We start from the raw sequence: 17,201 nt of genomic DNA on the forward strand, positions 1-17,201 counted from the left end.
GCTCTGGCCATAAAACCAACCTCCTCCCATTGAACTTAATGTTAATTTTTCTGTGACATCGATTATTTTTCAAAAGTCGCGCTTATACACGTGAACTAAATTCTGTGATCGGGTTTCTGTAGCGCGAGCAGCTTGCGTCGTGGTGAGCATGATCAAGTGGGCTATGTCCTAGCATAGTTATGGATTCTCGACGCTTCATTTGCCATCTATGTGAAATCTGCAGCAATTATAAGTACAAAAAGGCAAAGTGTCCATAGAGAAATGAACGTTTTTATGATAACAAAGGTAACAAGGTAAAAGAATGTGAAATATTAGCAAAATTGTAGTCCGGAAGAGACCCTGATGCAAGTAAATGATGAAAAGCATTTAAATCAATAACAATAACTTGGGTTACTAATAGTATTGGCGTGAAAGGCCAAGGCCCTAAGCAGTAAGTATATCTGATGCTACAGCCAACTCCATCACGCTTTGGCTTTACCGCTATTAGAAGATCGTTCCAAACAATATTTTTGGAAATATTATAGCCCACTCGATCACGCGCAACACGACGTAAGCTTTTCGCTCATTAGAAGCCCATTAGAAGAATTCGATTTTCATGTAACGGCATGACTTTAGGGAGAAAATTCGAAGGAACCCAAAATTAACATAAAGTTCTATGGGAGGAGGTAGGTGTTTTGGCCATATCCTTTGTCTTATTGATCCAAATGACTTGAAACTTTAACGGGACATGTGTTTCGACATTTTTTATTATTCCCAAAAGGATTCAAGCTTGTTAAGTGGGTAGTTGTTTTATATACATAAAAGTCTTTTTCCGAAGTCAAAATGATGGGTTCAGTGCTAAGACTGAATATGTCTTCGGATCTACTTGTCCAAATGAGCTGAAATTGTTATGAGAGATGTGTAACAATCTATTCTGTTATACTAAAAAGGATTCGAGCATTTAGAATGAATAGGTTTTTAATAACAATTAATTTCCAATGTAAATATTGTAAATTGAGTATTTAATCCACAATATCGTTGGATTTAATATGTAGCCGGGGGAAAAAGCAGAGATGGAAGGCATTTTTCCCTCCCTAATTTCTGCGCGCGCACTTGTGAAACGTCATTTTTAAAATCGCCTATTTCAATGGAAGGTGCTTTACTAACGCCCATAGGTCAGACAGCAAAAAATGGATAAAACAAGGAGAGACGCAGAATATCGCGAACGAGAAGCACTTGAATCAATGAAAATTAAGTTGTTTGAAAAAGAAATTGTACGTCTTACAAAGTTAATTCATGAAGCTGACGAAAAAGGCCATAAGCGTCGAAGAACTTTAATCACAAATGATTGTACACCTTCCTGTGGCGATGCAACGACGAACCTAAATCACGGAAAGGTCAAACAGCAACCTCGCACATTGTTACGAGGAACGAAGAGAAGAGCTCCGTGTTGTTGCGAATTTGAAAACGATCAACAAAGGGAGATAACCAAATTAAAACGTCAACGTTTAATTGCCGCTTTGAAAGAGATTATTAACGACACTGCTCGCCGAATAGAAATACAAAGTGTCTCATCTGATTCCGTTATTATAAATCCTCAACAGACCATTGTGGAAACTTTAACTCCTGAAGAGGGCACCACAAATACACAGGCTTCTAAACCTAATACTCCCGAAGCATTTGCAGTCGAAAGTGGCACTAGCAAAGAACCCGTACCAGAAGCGGGCCAATGCAAAGAGGTTAGGCCGAAAGGTCGACCTCGTAAAGAAAAGGCACCAAAAGCTGGGAAATGTAAAGAGGTTAGGCCGAGAGGTCGACCTCGCAAAGAAGCAGCACAAAAAGGTAGCGAAAGCAAGAAGGTCACCCGACGAGGTTGCCCTAGCAATGAAACCATTCCAAAAGCTAAAGAAAGCAAAAAGGTCACTAAACGAGTTTCCCCTAGGAATGTCACAAAAGGAAAAGCTGAAAAAGGCAAAATCGGCACGTGGCTAATTGACGCTAGAAAGAAGGGGAGAAGGCTAAAAAACGGTCGTGTAAACTCAAATTTAAGGGGGAAAAAACTTGCTGGAAGGCTTAAACACAGAATAAGAAGGGCCGCAAACTGGGAATTTTGCGAGCGAGAGGCACTTAAAGCAAGGGCAAGGCTTCAATTTACTAAGGAAATGAAACGTATTGCAATAATGCTCGATGAAGCTGATGAAAAGGCCGCAAATGTTCACATAAAAGCAAACACAAATGATAGTAACAATGCAACGCAAAATCTAAATTCCGAAAAGGCCACGCTAGAACTTCGCGCGTCCAAGGAGGCCACGCCGAAACCTCTCAACTCAAGGAAAAGTGTAAAAATAAAATACATAGACGATCACAAAAAAGCAAATGCGAATTTTCAAAACTCTTTAGTTGAACAATTTCAATTTCCTAGTCAAACGCCTCCTGAGACAGAATTTCCAAATCCTACCGTAATTGGGCTTCAAAACCCAATCGTTATTCAAATTCAGAATGATCAAATTCAAAACTTTCCTAATCAGATTTTAAAACCATCACTCACTGTTAGGAGTAAAAAGTCATCTGCTAATTGCATTGAAAACCCTTCCATATTTCAAATCGAAAATACAGTTTGCCAATTTCAAAACACCCCAATCACCAACATTTTTGCTGGGAATATTCTTGACTATTCTATACCTTTAACTCGATTTCAAAACTCTGCAATGGTTCCCCATCCCCTAATTGCAGAAAGTGTTAAGAATTATGTTCACTCAAATCATGATGAACAGCGAGACTTTAGCGAAGAAAGTATATTTTTACAAAGCGGTGGGATTGGTCCTGCAGATATTGAAGCTGAACAACCCATGGAAAGCCTGCAGGCCAATGTATCAGTACTTCAAAAGTCTACTGAGCATCAGTGTGGAATTGGTCTTGAAGATGTAGCGAAACAGCTTGCACCGTCAGATGACGACGCAATTTTACAAAATTCAAACGATTCTATTATTGCTTTTCAAGTTAACACACAGCCAGCGTTAGATTTCGATGCAGGTTTTGCGCAGTTGTCGAATATAGATGAAACGCCATTTTTACATAACTCCAACGATTTGATTAGTGCTTACATTCAAATAAAAGCGAAACCCGAATCGAATGATGACGCGAGTACGCCATATTTACCAAATTCAAACGATTCTATTATTGCTTTTCAAGTTGATACACAGCCAGCGTCAGATTACGATGCAGGTTGTGCGCAGTTATCGAATATTGATGAAACGCCATTCTTACAAAACTCGAGCGATTTGATTAGTGCCTACATTCAAATCAAAACTAAATCCGAATCGAATGATGACGCGAGTACGTCATATTTACCAAATTCAAACGATTCTATTTATGCTATTCAAGTTAATACACAACCAGCGTCAGATTACGATGCAGGTTGTGCGCAGTTGTCGAATATAGATGAAACGCCCTTTTTACAAAACTCGAGCGGTGTGATTAGTGCCTACATTCAAATCAAAACGAAACCCGAATCGAATGATGACGCGAGTACGTCATATTTACAAAAGTCAAACGATTCTATTATTGCTTTTCAAGTTGATACACAACCAGCGTCAGATTACGATGCAGGTTGTGCGCAGTTGTCGAATGAAGATGCATCGCCATTTTTACAAAACTCGAGCGATTTGATTAGTGCCTACATTCAAACCAAAACTAAATCCGAATCGAATGATGACGCGAATACGTCATATTTACGAAGGTCAAACGAAGCGATTGATGCTATTCAAATTAAAACCGAACCCCTGCCGGAAAACGACCCTATTTGTGAACAGTTGTGGAATAGATACGAAACTATTCCATTATCGCAAGATTCGAGCGAGTTGATTAGTGCTTACATTAAAGTTAAAACAGAACCCGAATCGAATGATACAGAGTTGCAAAGATCAAATGATGCGATCAACGCATCCACCGTCGAATGAGTTTAAGATTAGTAGTGCATTTTGTACTAATACTATTTATTATTTGTTCAAACAACTCGTTTATTGCCAGAACCATACACTAAAAAACACAAGATGATTTATTATCCATTTATTGAAGTGCTGTTATTTCCTTCGTTTTCATTTCATGTATTTCAAATTTGAAGCTTTCATTATTACTTTAAAATAGAAGCGGTCTCTAATTATTTGGATGGTTTAAATAGCTGTCACTAATTATTTGGACCCTTTGAAGTAGCCTATATTAAATATTTATATTTCAAGATATTTGTATAAAACTTGATATGAACTAGAAACGAATTGTATGTATGTGGAGACCAATAAAACGTTAAAAACTACCACTGATTTTACTGTACATTAGCGATACGTGTTAGGCCTTTCCGAAAAAAACCAAAGGAATCCTGGGTAAAAGGTCCGACAGCAGTTCATTCGAGTCAGTTCACTGAGTTCAGTTCTAGCAGCAGCCGATCAAACCAAATTTACTCGCGCAGTACTTATAAAGGCCGCCTTCTGTCTGAGATTTAACGTCATAGTCGTATTTTTGTACTTTAGTTTCTAGTTTTTGTTAGTTATTATTTATACTTAGCACTTGATGGCGCTTGCTGTCGTATCAGTGACGTTTATCCGCTTGATATGCGCGTGCGCCGGTCCGCCGGACCTTTTAAACAAGATGCCCCATTCTCAGAAACGTTTTCGGAAAGGCCTAATAGGCTTGAACACGGAGGGTATTGCCCGAGTCATTTCGTTGCATTTCCAAAGTTCTAGCGCAGTGACCAGTGGTGCAATTCACTAATTTAAACTTGGAAGAGGGAAGTAACTGGAAGGGAAATCTTGCGGTACCCAAGCTCGGGACACGGAATTGCGCAATTGGTTGAACGTCATATAGTGCTGCCACCTTTAAGAGTAATTTTGAAGTAAAAGTACTTTTATTTTTATAAGGCTCGGAAGAGGGAAGTACTCTTTATTTATATTTTTATGATATCGGAAGTCACTTTTACAATTAATGTAACAGCAGTACTTCCCCATAACTAAACAGAGTCAAAATAATAAAAACCGTTGCGAATTGCGCGTTGCTAAACTTTGGAAGAGAAAAGTTAGCCTAAACCGTGCCTCCCACCAGGGCTCTACATAAGGCACTAGTCAAGGCATTTGACTACTAAAAAAATGCCTTGACTTCTAAAATAAATCGAAATCTGGGGGTTCACTAGTCAACTTGACTAGTAAAAAAAATGTCCCAAATACTCGTAAACCATGCGTCTCACTAGTCAGTGACTACTAAAAAAAATTGGGATAGGGGGCTCACTAGTCAGGCTGACTACTAAAAAAAAATATCCTTATGTAGAGCCCTGCCTCCCGCCCGTCACTGAATTTATTTTTTTCGAAACTGAAAAAAGCAGACGAATATCACAAAATAAGAATAAATTTCAACACTAGGTGCCGCTACAGACTGACGTTCAACCAAATTCGCCCCCCTCCTGTCCCGCGCCTGGTGGGTACGTACGGCTTATGTTAGAGGTATCGTATTTTCCATTCCAGTACTTCTCTCTTCCAAGATTTAAAGCATTGGATAACTTCGAGACTCTCAACATTTAAGAATTACCTCTAGTTTGGTATATGTATGGGAATTTGAGTTACTTTTGGCAATGATCGTAATAAAAAGTCGTTAAAATATTCCGATATCTCTTTAAAAGTGGATATTGAGACTTATAAAAGAACTGTAAAATCAAAAAGAAAACTTGATAAAAAAATTTGAAGTTTCATAAGTTGACGGGTTACACCTAACGCTCAATTTGGATCCACAACGAATGTGTTTTATATTAGTTCTTGCATCCACTTTTGGTTCTTGCAATTAAAGAAGGAAGTTGAAAGATCCCGTGGAATCGTGGATTTGAAACTGAAAATTTGTATAAAATAATGGATATTTTTGATAAGTTTTCTTAGTGACTCTAAATCGACAAAAAAATGGCTTCAATATCTGATCCTTCATCTTCAGGATCTTTCAATAAATTTCTCTCTTCGTGGTTTCCCCCTCCCCCCCCCGACACGAGAGAAGAGGGGAAACTTTGATAGAAAATTTCTGGCATCAAAGAGAATATCGGGGAGGAGTGGAACCTCCCCCGCTCCACAAGCGTAAATAGTTATGTCTCGCCTAAATTATACTACGGGTACGAGGGAGTTTCCGGCTCAGTAGCGCCACCTACATACCATTTAATGTCTCAAACGGAAATGCCTCGGTACTGCGCGTTGAGGATGCGCGGTAGAAAAGAGTGACAAGTTTTGCTCCATTTTCCACTCCTCCCCTATATTCTCTTTGCTGGCATAGCGCACCCGACCACGCGCTTCACGAGGCAAGCTGCTCGCGCCAACGTCGGTTCTAAAAATCGGTCGCGCCATGCCAAAAATTCAGTTTTCAACGGGTTCTTCTTTGGGAAACCGATGAAAACTTATATTTTTATTTGAAAATGTGTAGCTATTGCACTCGGGAATGCGACAGGTATTTCCCCTAACACGGTTGCACTGCTTGAGTCTGTGCTTGAAGTTTACATATTTCAAGTTTTTCTTCAATATCTCACTCCAGAATGAGTAGCAGACGACGCGTTCTGCAAAAGCACAAAGATATAAAATATGTTGTCTACAGTGTGGGAAATAAGGATACTTTTAAACTAGTCCTTGGGACCAGTGACCCCCTTAGTCCCCGAAATAATTAACTGGTCTCCGGACTGGTCCCAGCCTTTGTTCTCCTATAGATTTGCAATTATTAAACTGGTCCTAAGGACCAGTAACCCTCACTTCTTGAATTAAAAAACTAGTCCAAGCAATTAATAAACTCGTTTTGGACCAGAGGAAGTGTGCTATTTCCCAGACTGGCTGTCTATTCTGCCGCGAAGCTGCATCTCCTGTCCTCGCGTTAGATTATTACTCCTACTTGAAACTTTGATAGAAAATTTATTTTCTTTTCATTTATTAGTGCTCGAAGTGAACGCGAGGATCCCGAGATACGGAAAGGCTAGCTCAACCGAAGTTGAGAAGGCTAGACAAAGGGTGGTGTGAAAATTAGATCAACGAGGTCTTATAAACGTTTCGGAAAATTTCATATGAAATCGTCGAAAGAAAACATTTAACACGAAAAGCACACTATCAAAATGCCGTTAGTAGAAAAACGTTTGACTGACGCCGATGCTCCCGGAATCGTAATACAAAGTGTCTCATCTGATCTCGGTGTTACAAAGGAAAATGCGACTTGTAATGAGGATGCACCCGCACTTGTCCCAATGGAAAGTGCCACTAGCGAAGTATCCATACCAAAAGCAAGCGAATGCGAAGGTGTTCCAGAGAAAAGTGGCATGGAGGAGGAAACAATACCAGAAATTAAGCCGAGAGGTCGCGGTCGCCCTCGCAAAGACAGGAAGCCGAGTCGTCGGGGTCGCCCTCGCAAAGACGGCAAGCCGAGAGATTTCTCTCTCAAAGAAACAATACCACAAGCTACAAAATGCGAAGGGGTCAAGGGCAGGGGTCGCCCTCGCAAAGGCACATTAACAAATTCTAACACCGAAAAATGTTTGCCAGATACGCGACCTTCCCGATTAACACGAGAAATGAAGAGAAGAACTCCGTCTCGTTGCGAACTTGAAATCGCTCAACCTTTTGAGTTGTCCAATTTAAAACGTCAACGTTTTACTGAGACCGATACTGTCGGACTTGTAATACAAAGTGTCTCATCTGATCTCGGTATTTCATCGGAAATCGTAGCTCCTCAACAGACCACTGTGGAAGAAGACGCATCAAAAATACAGGCTGCACCTGAACCTTTCGTGATTGGTAAAGTCCAACTTGAAAATGGCGCCAACATTCCAGAACAAAACGAATGTAAAGGGCTTCCACAGAAGACTAGCGTTCGCAAAGAGACCATATCAAAAGCGGGCAAATGCAAAGAGGTCAGACCGAAAGGTCGCCCTCGCAAAGAAGAATTACCAAAGGCTAGCGAATGCAAAGGGATCGGACCGAAAGGTCGCCCTCGCAAAGAAGTATTACCAGAGGCTAGCGTATGCAAAGAGGTCAGACCGAAAGGTCGCCCTCGCAAAGAAGTATTACCAGAGGGTAGCGAATGCAAAGAGGTCAGATCGAAAGGTCGCACTCGCAAAGAAATATTACCAAAGGCTAGCGAATGCAAAGGGATCGGACCGAAAGGTCGTCCTCTGAAAGATGTGAAATGTCAAGATTTCACGCCGTTAATTCCCACTAGCAAGAAGAAGAAATCGCAAAAGCGCCCTAAAACAAACGTAAATTTGAGACGTAAAAGACAGGCTCAAAGGCTAAAATATGCCGAGAAAAGGAAAGACCCGAAATATCGCAAAAGACAAAAACTTAGAGAGAAGAAAAGGTATGCGTTGAAAAAAGAATTGGAACGTCTTGCAAAATTATTTGATGAAGCCGACGAAAAAGACGAAAATGTCCATAGAACATCAATGACAAATGATTGTACAGCTTCTCCTGACAATGCATCGCAAAACCTAAATCCCGACAAATCCACTCGGGCATCTAGGAAGAAGGTAAAAATACCCATTTTGATCGATCACAGACCAAAACCGAAATATAGAAGAAAAGTTAAACCTGCTATAAAACAATGCAAAAAATGTGGATTGATTAAATCTAATCATGGTATATACTGTTTGGTATGCCAGAGACAATTGGAAAATCCAACTAAAAACCCTCATATGAAAGAACCTCCAAATCCTACTGTTAACCGTAGAAAAGCAAAACCAAGAAAAAATATTAAACCTTCAAAGAAACCATGCTTAAAATGTGGATTGATCAAATCATATCCTGGTACATACTGTGTGCTATGCCAGAGACAATTTGAAAATCCTACAGAAAACCCACCTACGACAGAAATTCAAAATTCTACGCACAATCGTTTTGAAAGCCCACCTAGTCAGATTGGAAAACGATTCTTCCTTGTTGAAAGCCAAAAGAATTCCATCATTGATGATAAGGCACTTTACCCATTTTTACAAAGTTCAAACGGTTCGATTGATGCTGAGCAAATTGAAACGCAACCCAAGTCGGATTACGATGCCGGCTGTGCGCAGTTGTCGAATAAAGATGGATCGCCATTTTTACAAAACTCCAGCGATTTTATTAGTGCCTACATTCAAATCAAACCGAAACCAGAATTGAATGATGACGAAATAGGGTCATATTTACAAAGTTCAAACGAAGCGATTGATGCTATTAAAATTAAAACGGAACCATCGTCGGATCTCGACCTAATTTGTGCACAATTGTGGAAGCGATATGAAACAGTGCCATTATCTCAAAACTCGAGCGATTTGATTAGCGCTTACATTAAAGTTAAAACAGAACCCGAATCGAATGATGCCGAGTTGCAAAGTTCAAATGATGTGACCAACGCAACCACCGTTGGATGACTATGATATATGTAGAGCATTTAAAGCGTAATGCATTTCAAGATTTCCGTTTGTGAAAATGTCGACCCTGTTCGGTCAAATTGTTTATTGCCATAAAAAATCAGTTGATAAATTCCTTAAGTTAGGATGGTTTTGTTATGTCTTTTTGTTTTCATGTCATGGTTTTCATAGTTACTTAAACTTACATCATTCTTGCGTCATTTTAAAATAAAGGCTGTGTCGAATTATTTGGGCCTCTTGAAGTATATTGAGGTACATTTAAATTTGCCAATATTTGTATAAGTTTCAAAATAATTGTTTGTGTTGCTCAATAAAACTTTAAACAACTATGATGAGACGTTTCATATAATTTATTCTCTTTTACATCGCAATGTGTTTCATGGTGACTGAATAGTGCCTGTGAAAATTTTGTGGTGCATCCCATCAAATAAATAAGAAACTACATCAAAGTTGATGTTCGGAATACTCTTAAATAAACAAGTAACTATTCAAGGTGTGCCTTTTCGAAGTTTCATCAAAAACAATTAAGTCTAAGTACGTTATTTTAATAAATTTGTAAATTATTACAAAAACGTTTTCCCTTTACGAATTTAGTTCAATGCTATTTTGTTTAATAATCGTTCTTATGATTAAGAAACTAACTGAAAAGGGTTGGGGGAAAGTATCATAATACCAGTTGCAGTTGGTAAAAAACAAAGATTTAGTGGAGAGATAATTTTAAATTATAATTAATTGTCAAGGAGGTCCAAGAAGAAAGAAGCTTCCTCACAGAGATCCTCTTTTTGTTCAATGACATTCTGAAGCTTCTTGCGTGGTGCTTGATCCTAGTTTTAGCGTTTGTCAACTTTTCTTGAAGATCCTATCATTTCTTATTTTGACAATAGACTTTATATTTTAATCGATTAATTTTTTAAATGCCTCGCCCAACAAGTTAGGATAACATTTAGAAAGGGCCAATGGCTTGGGAAAATGATACAGTCACTGGGCATCACCCCAAGGGTTTTTAACGACGTGTCCCTCTGCACTTTTACAAATCTTAGAAAATTGGTTCATGAGATCTTGGTTTTATAATCTATTGCTCCCTAAAAGTCAAGTTTTGGACAAGTAGAATGGGGTTGGGTTTTTAATCTTGGAAAACGCTTGTAAGTTCTGAATTTACAATTCTGACATAGGAAATTAATTTTAATTAAAAATCTATCGACTCTAAAAGCTTGAATCGTTTTTAATATAATATAATCCATTGTAACACACCTCTAATTAAATTTCTAGGACATTTGGGCCATTAGATCCAAAGATATTGTGCATTAAGTACTTAACTTACACTTATGACATTGGAAATAAATTTTTATTATCTAATTATCCTTTTTAGATTGTAACACGCCTCTCATTAAAATTTCAGGACATTTGGGCCAGTAAATCCAAAGATATGTTCAGTCTTAGCACTGAACCCATCATATTGACTTTGAAAATAATTTTTATAAAAAATATATCGACTCTAGAACCTTGAATCCGTTTTAGGATAATTAAACACGTCGAAACACACGTCTCATTAAAATTTCAGGTCATTTCGATCAATAGGACAGTGGCTCTGGCCATAAAACCAACCTCCTCCCATTGAACTTAATGTTAATTTTTCTGTGACATCGATTATTTTTCAAAAGTCGCGCTTATACACGTGAACTAAATTCTGTGATCGGGTTTCTGTAGCGCGAGCAGCTTGCGTCGTGGTGAGCATGATCGAGTGGGCTATGTCCTAGCATAGTTATGGATTCTCGACGCTTCATTTGCCATCTATGTGAAATCTGCTGCAATTATAAGTACGAAAAGGCAAAGTGTCCATAGAGAAATGAACGTTTTAATGATAACAAAGGTAACAAGGTAAAAGAATGTGAATTATAAGCAAAATTGTAGTCCGGACGAGATCCTGATGCAAGTAAATGATGAAAAGTATTTAAATCAATAACCATAACTTGAGTTACTAAAATATTGGTGTGAAGGGCCAAGGCCCTAAGCAGAAAGTATATCTGATGCTACAGCCAACTCCATCACGCTTTGGCTTTACCGCTATTAGAAGATCGTTTCAAACAGTTTTTTTGGAAATATTATAGCCCACTCGATCACGCGCAACACGACGTAAGCTGTTCGCTCTTTAGGAAGCTCATTCAAAGAATTCGATTTTCATGTAACGGCATGACTTTTGGAAAAAATTCGAAGGAACCCAAAATTAACATAAAGTTCTATGGGAGGAGGTAGGTGTTTTGGCCTCATCCTTTGTCTTATTGATCCAAGTGACTTGAAACTTTAACGAGACATGTGTTTCGACATTTTTTATTATTCTCAAAAGGATTCAAGCTTCTTAAGTGGGTAGTTTTTTATATACATAAAAGTCATTTTCCGAAGTCAAAATGATGGGTTCATTGCTAAGACTGAATATGTCTTCGGATCTACTGGTCCAAATGACCTGAAATTGTTATGAAAGGTGTGTAACAATCTATTCTGTTATACTAAAAGGGATTCGAGCATTTAGAATGAATAGGTTTTTAATAACAAATTTAACAATTAATTTCCAATGTAAATACTGTAAATTGAGTATTTAATCCACAATATCGTTGGATTTAATAGTCAAATGTCTTGAAATAGGCCTTTTCAAAAAGTCCCCTATACAAAATATGTAGCCGGGGGAAAAAGCAGAGATGGAAGGCATTTTTCCCTCCCTAATTTCTGCGCGCGCACCTGTGAAACGTCATTTTTAAAATCGCCTATTTCAATGGAAGGTGCTTTACTATATTATCTTTTTTATTAAAAGCATTCAAGCTTTTAGAGTATAGATTATCTTTATGCAAATGAATTTCCCCTGTCAAAATTGTCAATTCAGTACTTACAACGTTTTCCAAGATAAAAGATGCAACCCCATCCTCCTTAAGACCAAAACATGCGTATTAGAGTGTATTAGATTATAAAACCTAGACCTCTTCCACCAATATTCTAAGATTTGTAAACGTACAGAAGGGTTCATGCCGCGGAAACCCTTTTGGTGATGCACTGACTACGTGTCATTTCCCACGCCATTCTGTCCATAGTCAAACTGTTTCATCAACACCTGAGCAGTTGAATAACACGTATAATGAAGTCTTTCTTTTAGAAAGTTTAGCACTAGCAGATGATACTGATAAAAAATTAATGCACTAAAATGTAAAGTCTACTACACAAAAAGCTTCAGAATGGCATCGAACAAGCAGAGGACTGCTGCGAGGAAGCTTCTTGGTCCTCCTTGACAACTAAGTATAGTTTAAAACTATACCTCCACTAAATCTTGGGTTTTTTACCAACAGTAACTGGCATTATGATACTTTACCACAATGTCTTTCAGTTAGTTTCTTAATCATGCTCCTTTGTTTTTTTAAAATATTTTCAATAATTTCTTTTTGAACTAAACTTTCCTTTACATGGGAAAGTTTACTTGGTAGAAATCCAAGGGTTCTTCTGAACTTCCCTATAATAGGTGTGTTTCAGGCTTTAGGGCCTATAATTTTGTTTAATTATAAGATTTTCAGTGGCATGTGTAAGCAATATGGTTAATCTAGGAAAGGGGGTGAAAGTAGTAAATTTTTCATTTTGACAAAGCTAATTAATTTTGAAATTTAACAATATTTTGATAGAATATATTGTAATTGGAACACACCTATCACGAAAGTTTCATTACATTTGGGCCATTAGATATTGTGGATTGAATACTCAACTTAAAACTTTGACATAGGAAATTAGTTTTTATTAAAAAAAAACTATTCATTCTAAAAGCTTGAATCTTTTTTAGTATAATAGAACAGATTGTAACACACCTCTTATTAAAATTTCAGGACACTTGGACCAGTAGATTCGAAGAAATATTCAGTCTTAGCACTGACCCCATCATTTTGACTTTGAAAAATATTTTTTATAAAAAAACTATCCACTCTAGAAGCTTGAATCCTTTTAATAATAATAAAACGCGTCTAAACACACGTTTTATTAAAATATCAGGCCATTTGGGTCTATAGGACAAACGCTCTGACCAAAAAAACCTACCTCCTCCCGTAGAACTTATGTTAATCATGGGTTCCTTTGAATTTTTTTTTAAAAATCTCCCTTATACATGTAAATCGAATTCTTTGAATGGGCTTCTATGGCGCGAGCAGCTTGCGTCGTGTTGCGCGTGATCAAGCGGGCTATGCTCTATCACCCATTACCCTGGCCTGGGCCCGATTCCTTAATCCGGCCCTGTACTTGACATAATTTTAGGCAGACGATTCTTCTCAACCAAGTTATTTGGCAGGATGGTACACGCCTTTTTGGCTTTGACACTATGTTCTAGTTAGGTTAAATCCGTTCGTAAAGCATACAGTGGTCGGTAACATGAAATAATCAGTAATTTTTACTGCAGTTAAAATTTTAGGTTTTGCTACTTCAGTAGTACATTTTTGTGATGTTTGCTAAGCTATAGCGTCTTTCACTTTGTAAAAATGAATGAATATTTAAATCGTTGTGTTTTTAGTTAAAATCTATCCTGTACAATTCTATTAATACTTATTTTCCATTATATATATATAACATCATTTCTAAGTATAGAAACGCGTGGCAAATAAATGCATGCTTAGGTTAGAGGGTAGAATCTCCACTGTCGTCTGGACACCGAACGCGGAAGGTCGAATTAATCTCTCATCATCACTCTTTTACTGTCATAGCTAGTTTTGATTGGTCCTCGTTTTTGCCTATTGTCGGTCCTCGATATCAGAGCGAGATGCGCAATGCGGATTCAAGTTATTTGAATATTTCAGTATTTAATTCTGGCAATCATCGTAATGAAATATTATTCATATATCTCTATTAAAATGGATATTGAGACTTATAAAAGAACAGCAAAATCATTAACCTTCCAAAAATTATCCCTGTAATCTATGTAAATTTAGAGCACGAAGCTAAAAGCTCAAGTGGAATCGAGGGTATCACCTTTTAAAATTGAAAATTTCCATAAAATAATGGATATTTTTGGTAAGTTTTCTTAATGATTTTGAGGTTCTTTATTATTTTAAATTGATTAGAAAATGGCCTCTTTATCTCATCCTCCGTCTTATGGAATTCATTAAAATGTTTCTCTTTTCATTTATTAGTGCTCGAAGTGAATGCGAAGAGCCCGAGATACGGAAAACCTTACTCAATCGAAGTTTAAAACGACAGACGAAGGGTGGCGTGAAAATTAAAACGACCATGTATTATAAACGTCTTGGAAAATATTGATGATAAAACGTTTAACGCAGCATGAAGAGCCTTTTCTCGGCCTATTATTATTTCATAGGAAAGTGTCGAAGAATGTATATTAATAGCACGAAATAGAAAAACCTTTGCCCGACGCCCATAGGTCAGACAGAAAAATTGTTCTAAAAATGGATATAACACGGAGAGACGCGGAATATCGCGAACGAGAAGCACTTGAATCTATGAAAATTAAGTTGTTTGAAAAAGAAATTGAACGTCTTACAAAATTAATTGATGAAGCTGACGAAAAAGCCCATAAGCGTCGAAGAACTTTAATCACAAATGATTGTACACCTTCCTGTGGCGATGCAACGACGAACAATCACGGAAAGGACAAACAGCAACTTCGAACTCTAATACGAGGGAGAAAGAGAAGAGGTCCGCGTTGTTGCGAACTAGAAAACGATCAACAAAGGGAGATAACAAAATTAAAACATCAACGTTTAATTGCCGCTTTAAAAGAGATTGTTAACGACTCTGCTCGCCGAATAGAAATACAAAGTGTCTCATCTGATATCGGTATTACATCGGAAAATATACCTCATTTACAGACCATTGTGAAAACTTTCACTCGCGAAGAGGACACCACAAAAACACAGGCTTCTAAACCTACTACTGCTGAAGCATTTGCAGTCGAAAGTGGCACTAGCAAAGAAGCCATGACAAAAGCATGTGAATGCAAAGAGGTTTCACAGAATAGTCGCGCTGCCGAAGAACCCGTACCAGAAGTGGGCCAATGCAAAGAGGTTAGGCCCAAGTGTTGCCCTCGTAAAGAAAAGGCACCGAAAGCTGGCAAATGCAAAGAGGCTAGGCCGAGAGGTCGACCTCGCAAAGAAACAGAACAAAAAGGTCGCGAAAGCAAGAAGGTCACCCGACGAGGTTGCTCTAGCAATGAAACCATTCCAAAAGCTAAAGAAAGCAAAAAGGTCACTAAACGAGTTTCCCCTAGGAATGTCACAAAAGCAAAAGCTGAAAAAGGCAAAATCGGCACGTGGCTAATTGACGCTAGAAAGAAGGGGAAAAGGCTAAAAAACGGTCGTGTAAACTCAAATTTGTGGCGGAAAAAACTGGCTAAAAGGCTAAGAAACAGAGTAACAAGGGCAGCAGACTGGGAATATTGCGAACGAGAGGCACTTAGATCAAAGGCCAGGCTTCAATTTACTAAGGAAATGAAACGAATTGCAATAATGCTCGATGAAGCTGATGAAAAGGCCGATCACGAAGAAGCAAATACTAATTTTCAAAACTCTTAGTTGATCAATTTGAATTTCCTACTCAAAAGCCTCCTGTGACAGAATTTCCAAATCCTATAGTAAATGGGGTTCAAAACCCAATCGTTATTGAAATTCAGGATGGTCAATTTCAAAACTTTCCTTAGTTGAATATTAGCGAAGAAAGTACATTTTTACAAAGCGGTGGGATTGGTCCTGCAAATATTGAAGCTGAACTACCGTTGAAAAGCCTGCAGGCCAATGTATCAGCATTTCAAAGCTCCACTGAGTATCAGTGTGGGATTGATTTTGAATTTGTAACGAAACAGCTTGCGCCATCAGATGATGACGCAATTTTACAAAATTCAAACGATTCTATTATTGCTTTTCAAGTTAACACACAGCCAGCTTCAGATTACGATGCAGGTTTTGCGCAGTTGTCGAGTATAGATGAAACGCCATTTTTACATAACTCCAGCGATTTGATTAGTGCTTACATTAAAATAAAAGCGAAACCCGAATCGAATGATGACGCGAGTTCGTCATATTTACAAAGTTCAAACGAATCGATAGATGCTGTTCAAATTAAAACGGAACCCCCGTCGGATAACGACCCTATTTGTGAACAGTTGTGGAATAGATACGAAACTATTCCATTATCGCAAGACTCGAGCGATTTGATTAGTGCTTACATTGAAATCAAAACAGAACCCGAATCGAATGATGGCAAGTTGCAAAGTTCAAATGATGTAACTAACGCATACACCGTCGAATGACTAGTAGTGCATTATGTTCCAATACGGTTTATTATTTGTTCATGCAACTCGTTTATTGCCAGAACCATACAATAAAAATACACAAGATGATTTATTATCCATTTAGGGTAGTGCTGTTATTTCCTTTGTTTTCATTTGATGTTTTTCAAATTCAATAACTTCCCTCATTCTTGCGTCACTTCAAAATAGAAGCTGTCACTAATTATTTGGACCCTTCGAAGTATATTACATATTTACATTTCAAGATAATTGTTTAAATCTTGGCAGGAGCAGATGACAAAGGAGTTTCGGACGCTAGCTTCCATAATGTAGAGGGCAATGGGATCCGCGAACGTCACGGTTATTAACCAAAATCATTACGCCAGTGCCACCTCTCGTAGGAAATTTGAGCTTTATTTTCCAACCAATAGCGTGGCTGCAAAGTCTCGAAAGGAGATCTGGGAAATCGCGTCTGGAGCCTCTCTTTAAAAATACGTATCGTCTGCTTATAATTAGCCTAGGCTTAACGAGTATTAGAGTTAAAAAATGGATTTCAACGGC

At 38.0% G+C, this 17,201-nt stretch overlaps 4 protein-coding genes across 20 annotated transcripts in view; all 4 read left to right on the forward strand.

Moving 5' to 3' along the window:
* The window catches only part of LOC149588778 (uncharacterized), a 22,146-nt gene continuing 4,945 nt past the window's right edge, over nucleotides 1–17,201 (forward strand). The window contains exon 1 of one of the 8 annotated variants that reach the window (XM_089862281.1): nucleotides 1–285. The gene's annotated coding sequence lies outside the window, so the exon portion shown is untranslated. Of the gene's footprint in view, nucleotides 286–10,780; nucleotides 11,330–11,608; nucleotides 11,632–13,599; nucleotides 13,876–17,201 lie in introns of those variants that run through there. The other 7 variants (XM_089862275.1, XM_089862276.1, XM_089862279.1 and 4 more) reach the window with 7 other exon arrangements.
* LOC149588779 (uncharacterized) lies at nucleotides 207–9,714 on the forward strand. Of its 5 annotated transcripts, none has more exons than XM_089862292.1 (2): nucleotides 207–293; nucleotides 6,922–9,714. In XM_089862292.1, exon 2 carries the CDS (start codon nucleotides 7,097–7,099, stop codon nucleotides 9,380–9,382), a length of 2,286 nt encoding a protein of 761 aa, XP_089718418.1. In that variant the 5' UTR covers nucleotides 207–293; nucleotides 6,922–7,096; the 3' UTR covers nucleotides 9,383–9,714. The 5 variants fall into 5 exon arrangements, with proteins under 5 accessions (XP_089718418.1, XP_089718417.1, XP_089718416.1 ...); XM_089862291.1 differs by having other exon boundaries at nucleotides 225–344; XM_089862290.1 differs by having other exon boundaries at nucleotides 226–348.
* On the forward strand, nucleotides 414–4,291 carry LOC149588780 (uncharacterized). Of its 4 annotated transcripts, none has more exons than XM_089862272.1 (3): nucleotides 414–549; nucleotides 616–665; nucleotides 761–4,291. In XM_089862272.1, the coding sequence occupies exon 3, from the start codon at nucleotides 1,170–1,172 to the stop codon at nucleotides 3,936–3,938; it is 2,769 nt and encodes a 922-aa protein (XP_089718398.1). In that variant the 5' UTR covers nucleotides 414–549; nucleotides 616–665; nucleotides 761–1,169; the 3' UTR covers nucleotides 3,939–4,291. The 4 variants fall into 4 exon arrangements, with proteins under 4 accessions (XP_089718398.1, XP_089718396.1, XP_089718395.1 ...); XM_089862270.1 differs by having other exon boundaries at nucleotides 428–665; nucleotides 761–953; nucleotides 1,035–4,291; XM_089862269.1 differs by having other exon boundaries at nucleotides 428–665.
* LOC149588781 (uncharacterized) lies at nucleotides 13,683–16,762 on the forward strand. Of its 3 annotated transcripts, XM_089862307.1 has the most exons (3): nucleotides 13,875–14,217; nucleotides 14,329–14,410; nucleotides 14,530–16,762. In XM_089862307.1, exon 3 carries the CDS (start codon nucleotides 14,803–14,805, stop codon nucleotides 15,925–15,927), a length of 1,125 nt encoding a protein of 374 aa, XP_089718433.1. In that variant the 5' UTR covers nucleotides 13,875–14,217; nucleotides 14,329–14,410; nucleotides 14,530–14,802; the 3' UTR covers nucleotides 15,928–16,762. The 3 variants fall into 3 exon arrangements, with proteins under 3 accessions (XP_089718434.1, XP_089718433.1, XP_089718432.1); XM_089862308.1 differs by lacking the exons at nucleotides 13,875–14,217; nucleotides 14,329–14,410 and adding an exon at nucleotides 13,683–13,698; XM_089862306.1 differs by having other exon boundaries at nucleotides 13,875–14,410.

This window comes from Phalangium opilio, unplaced genomic scaffold (assembly GCF_054372755.1).
Source record: "Phalangium opilio isolate 3A_F unplaced genomic scaffold, DU_Popi_V2 ptg000537l_1, whole genome shotgun sequence".
NCBI lineage: Eukaryota > Metazoa > Arthropoda > Arachnida > Opiliones > Phalangiidae > Phalangium > Phalangium opilio.

Coding starts and splice junctions, on each gene's coding strand:
- LOC149588781 (XM_089862308.1), top strand. CDS start 14,803: ATGGATATAACACGGAGAGACGCGGAATATCGCGAACGAGAAGCACTT.
- LOC149588779 (XM_089862292.1), top strand. CDS start 7,097: ATGCCGTTAGTAGAAAAACGTTTGACTGACGCCGATGCTCCCGGAATC.
- LOC149588780 (XM_089862272.1), top strand. CDS start 1,170: ATGGATAAAACAAGGAGAGACGCAGAATATCGCGAACGAGAAGCACTT.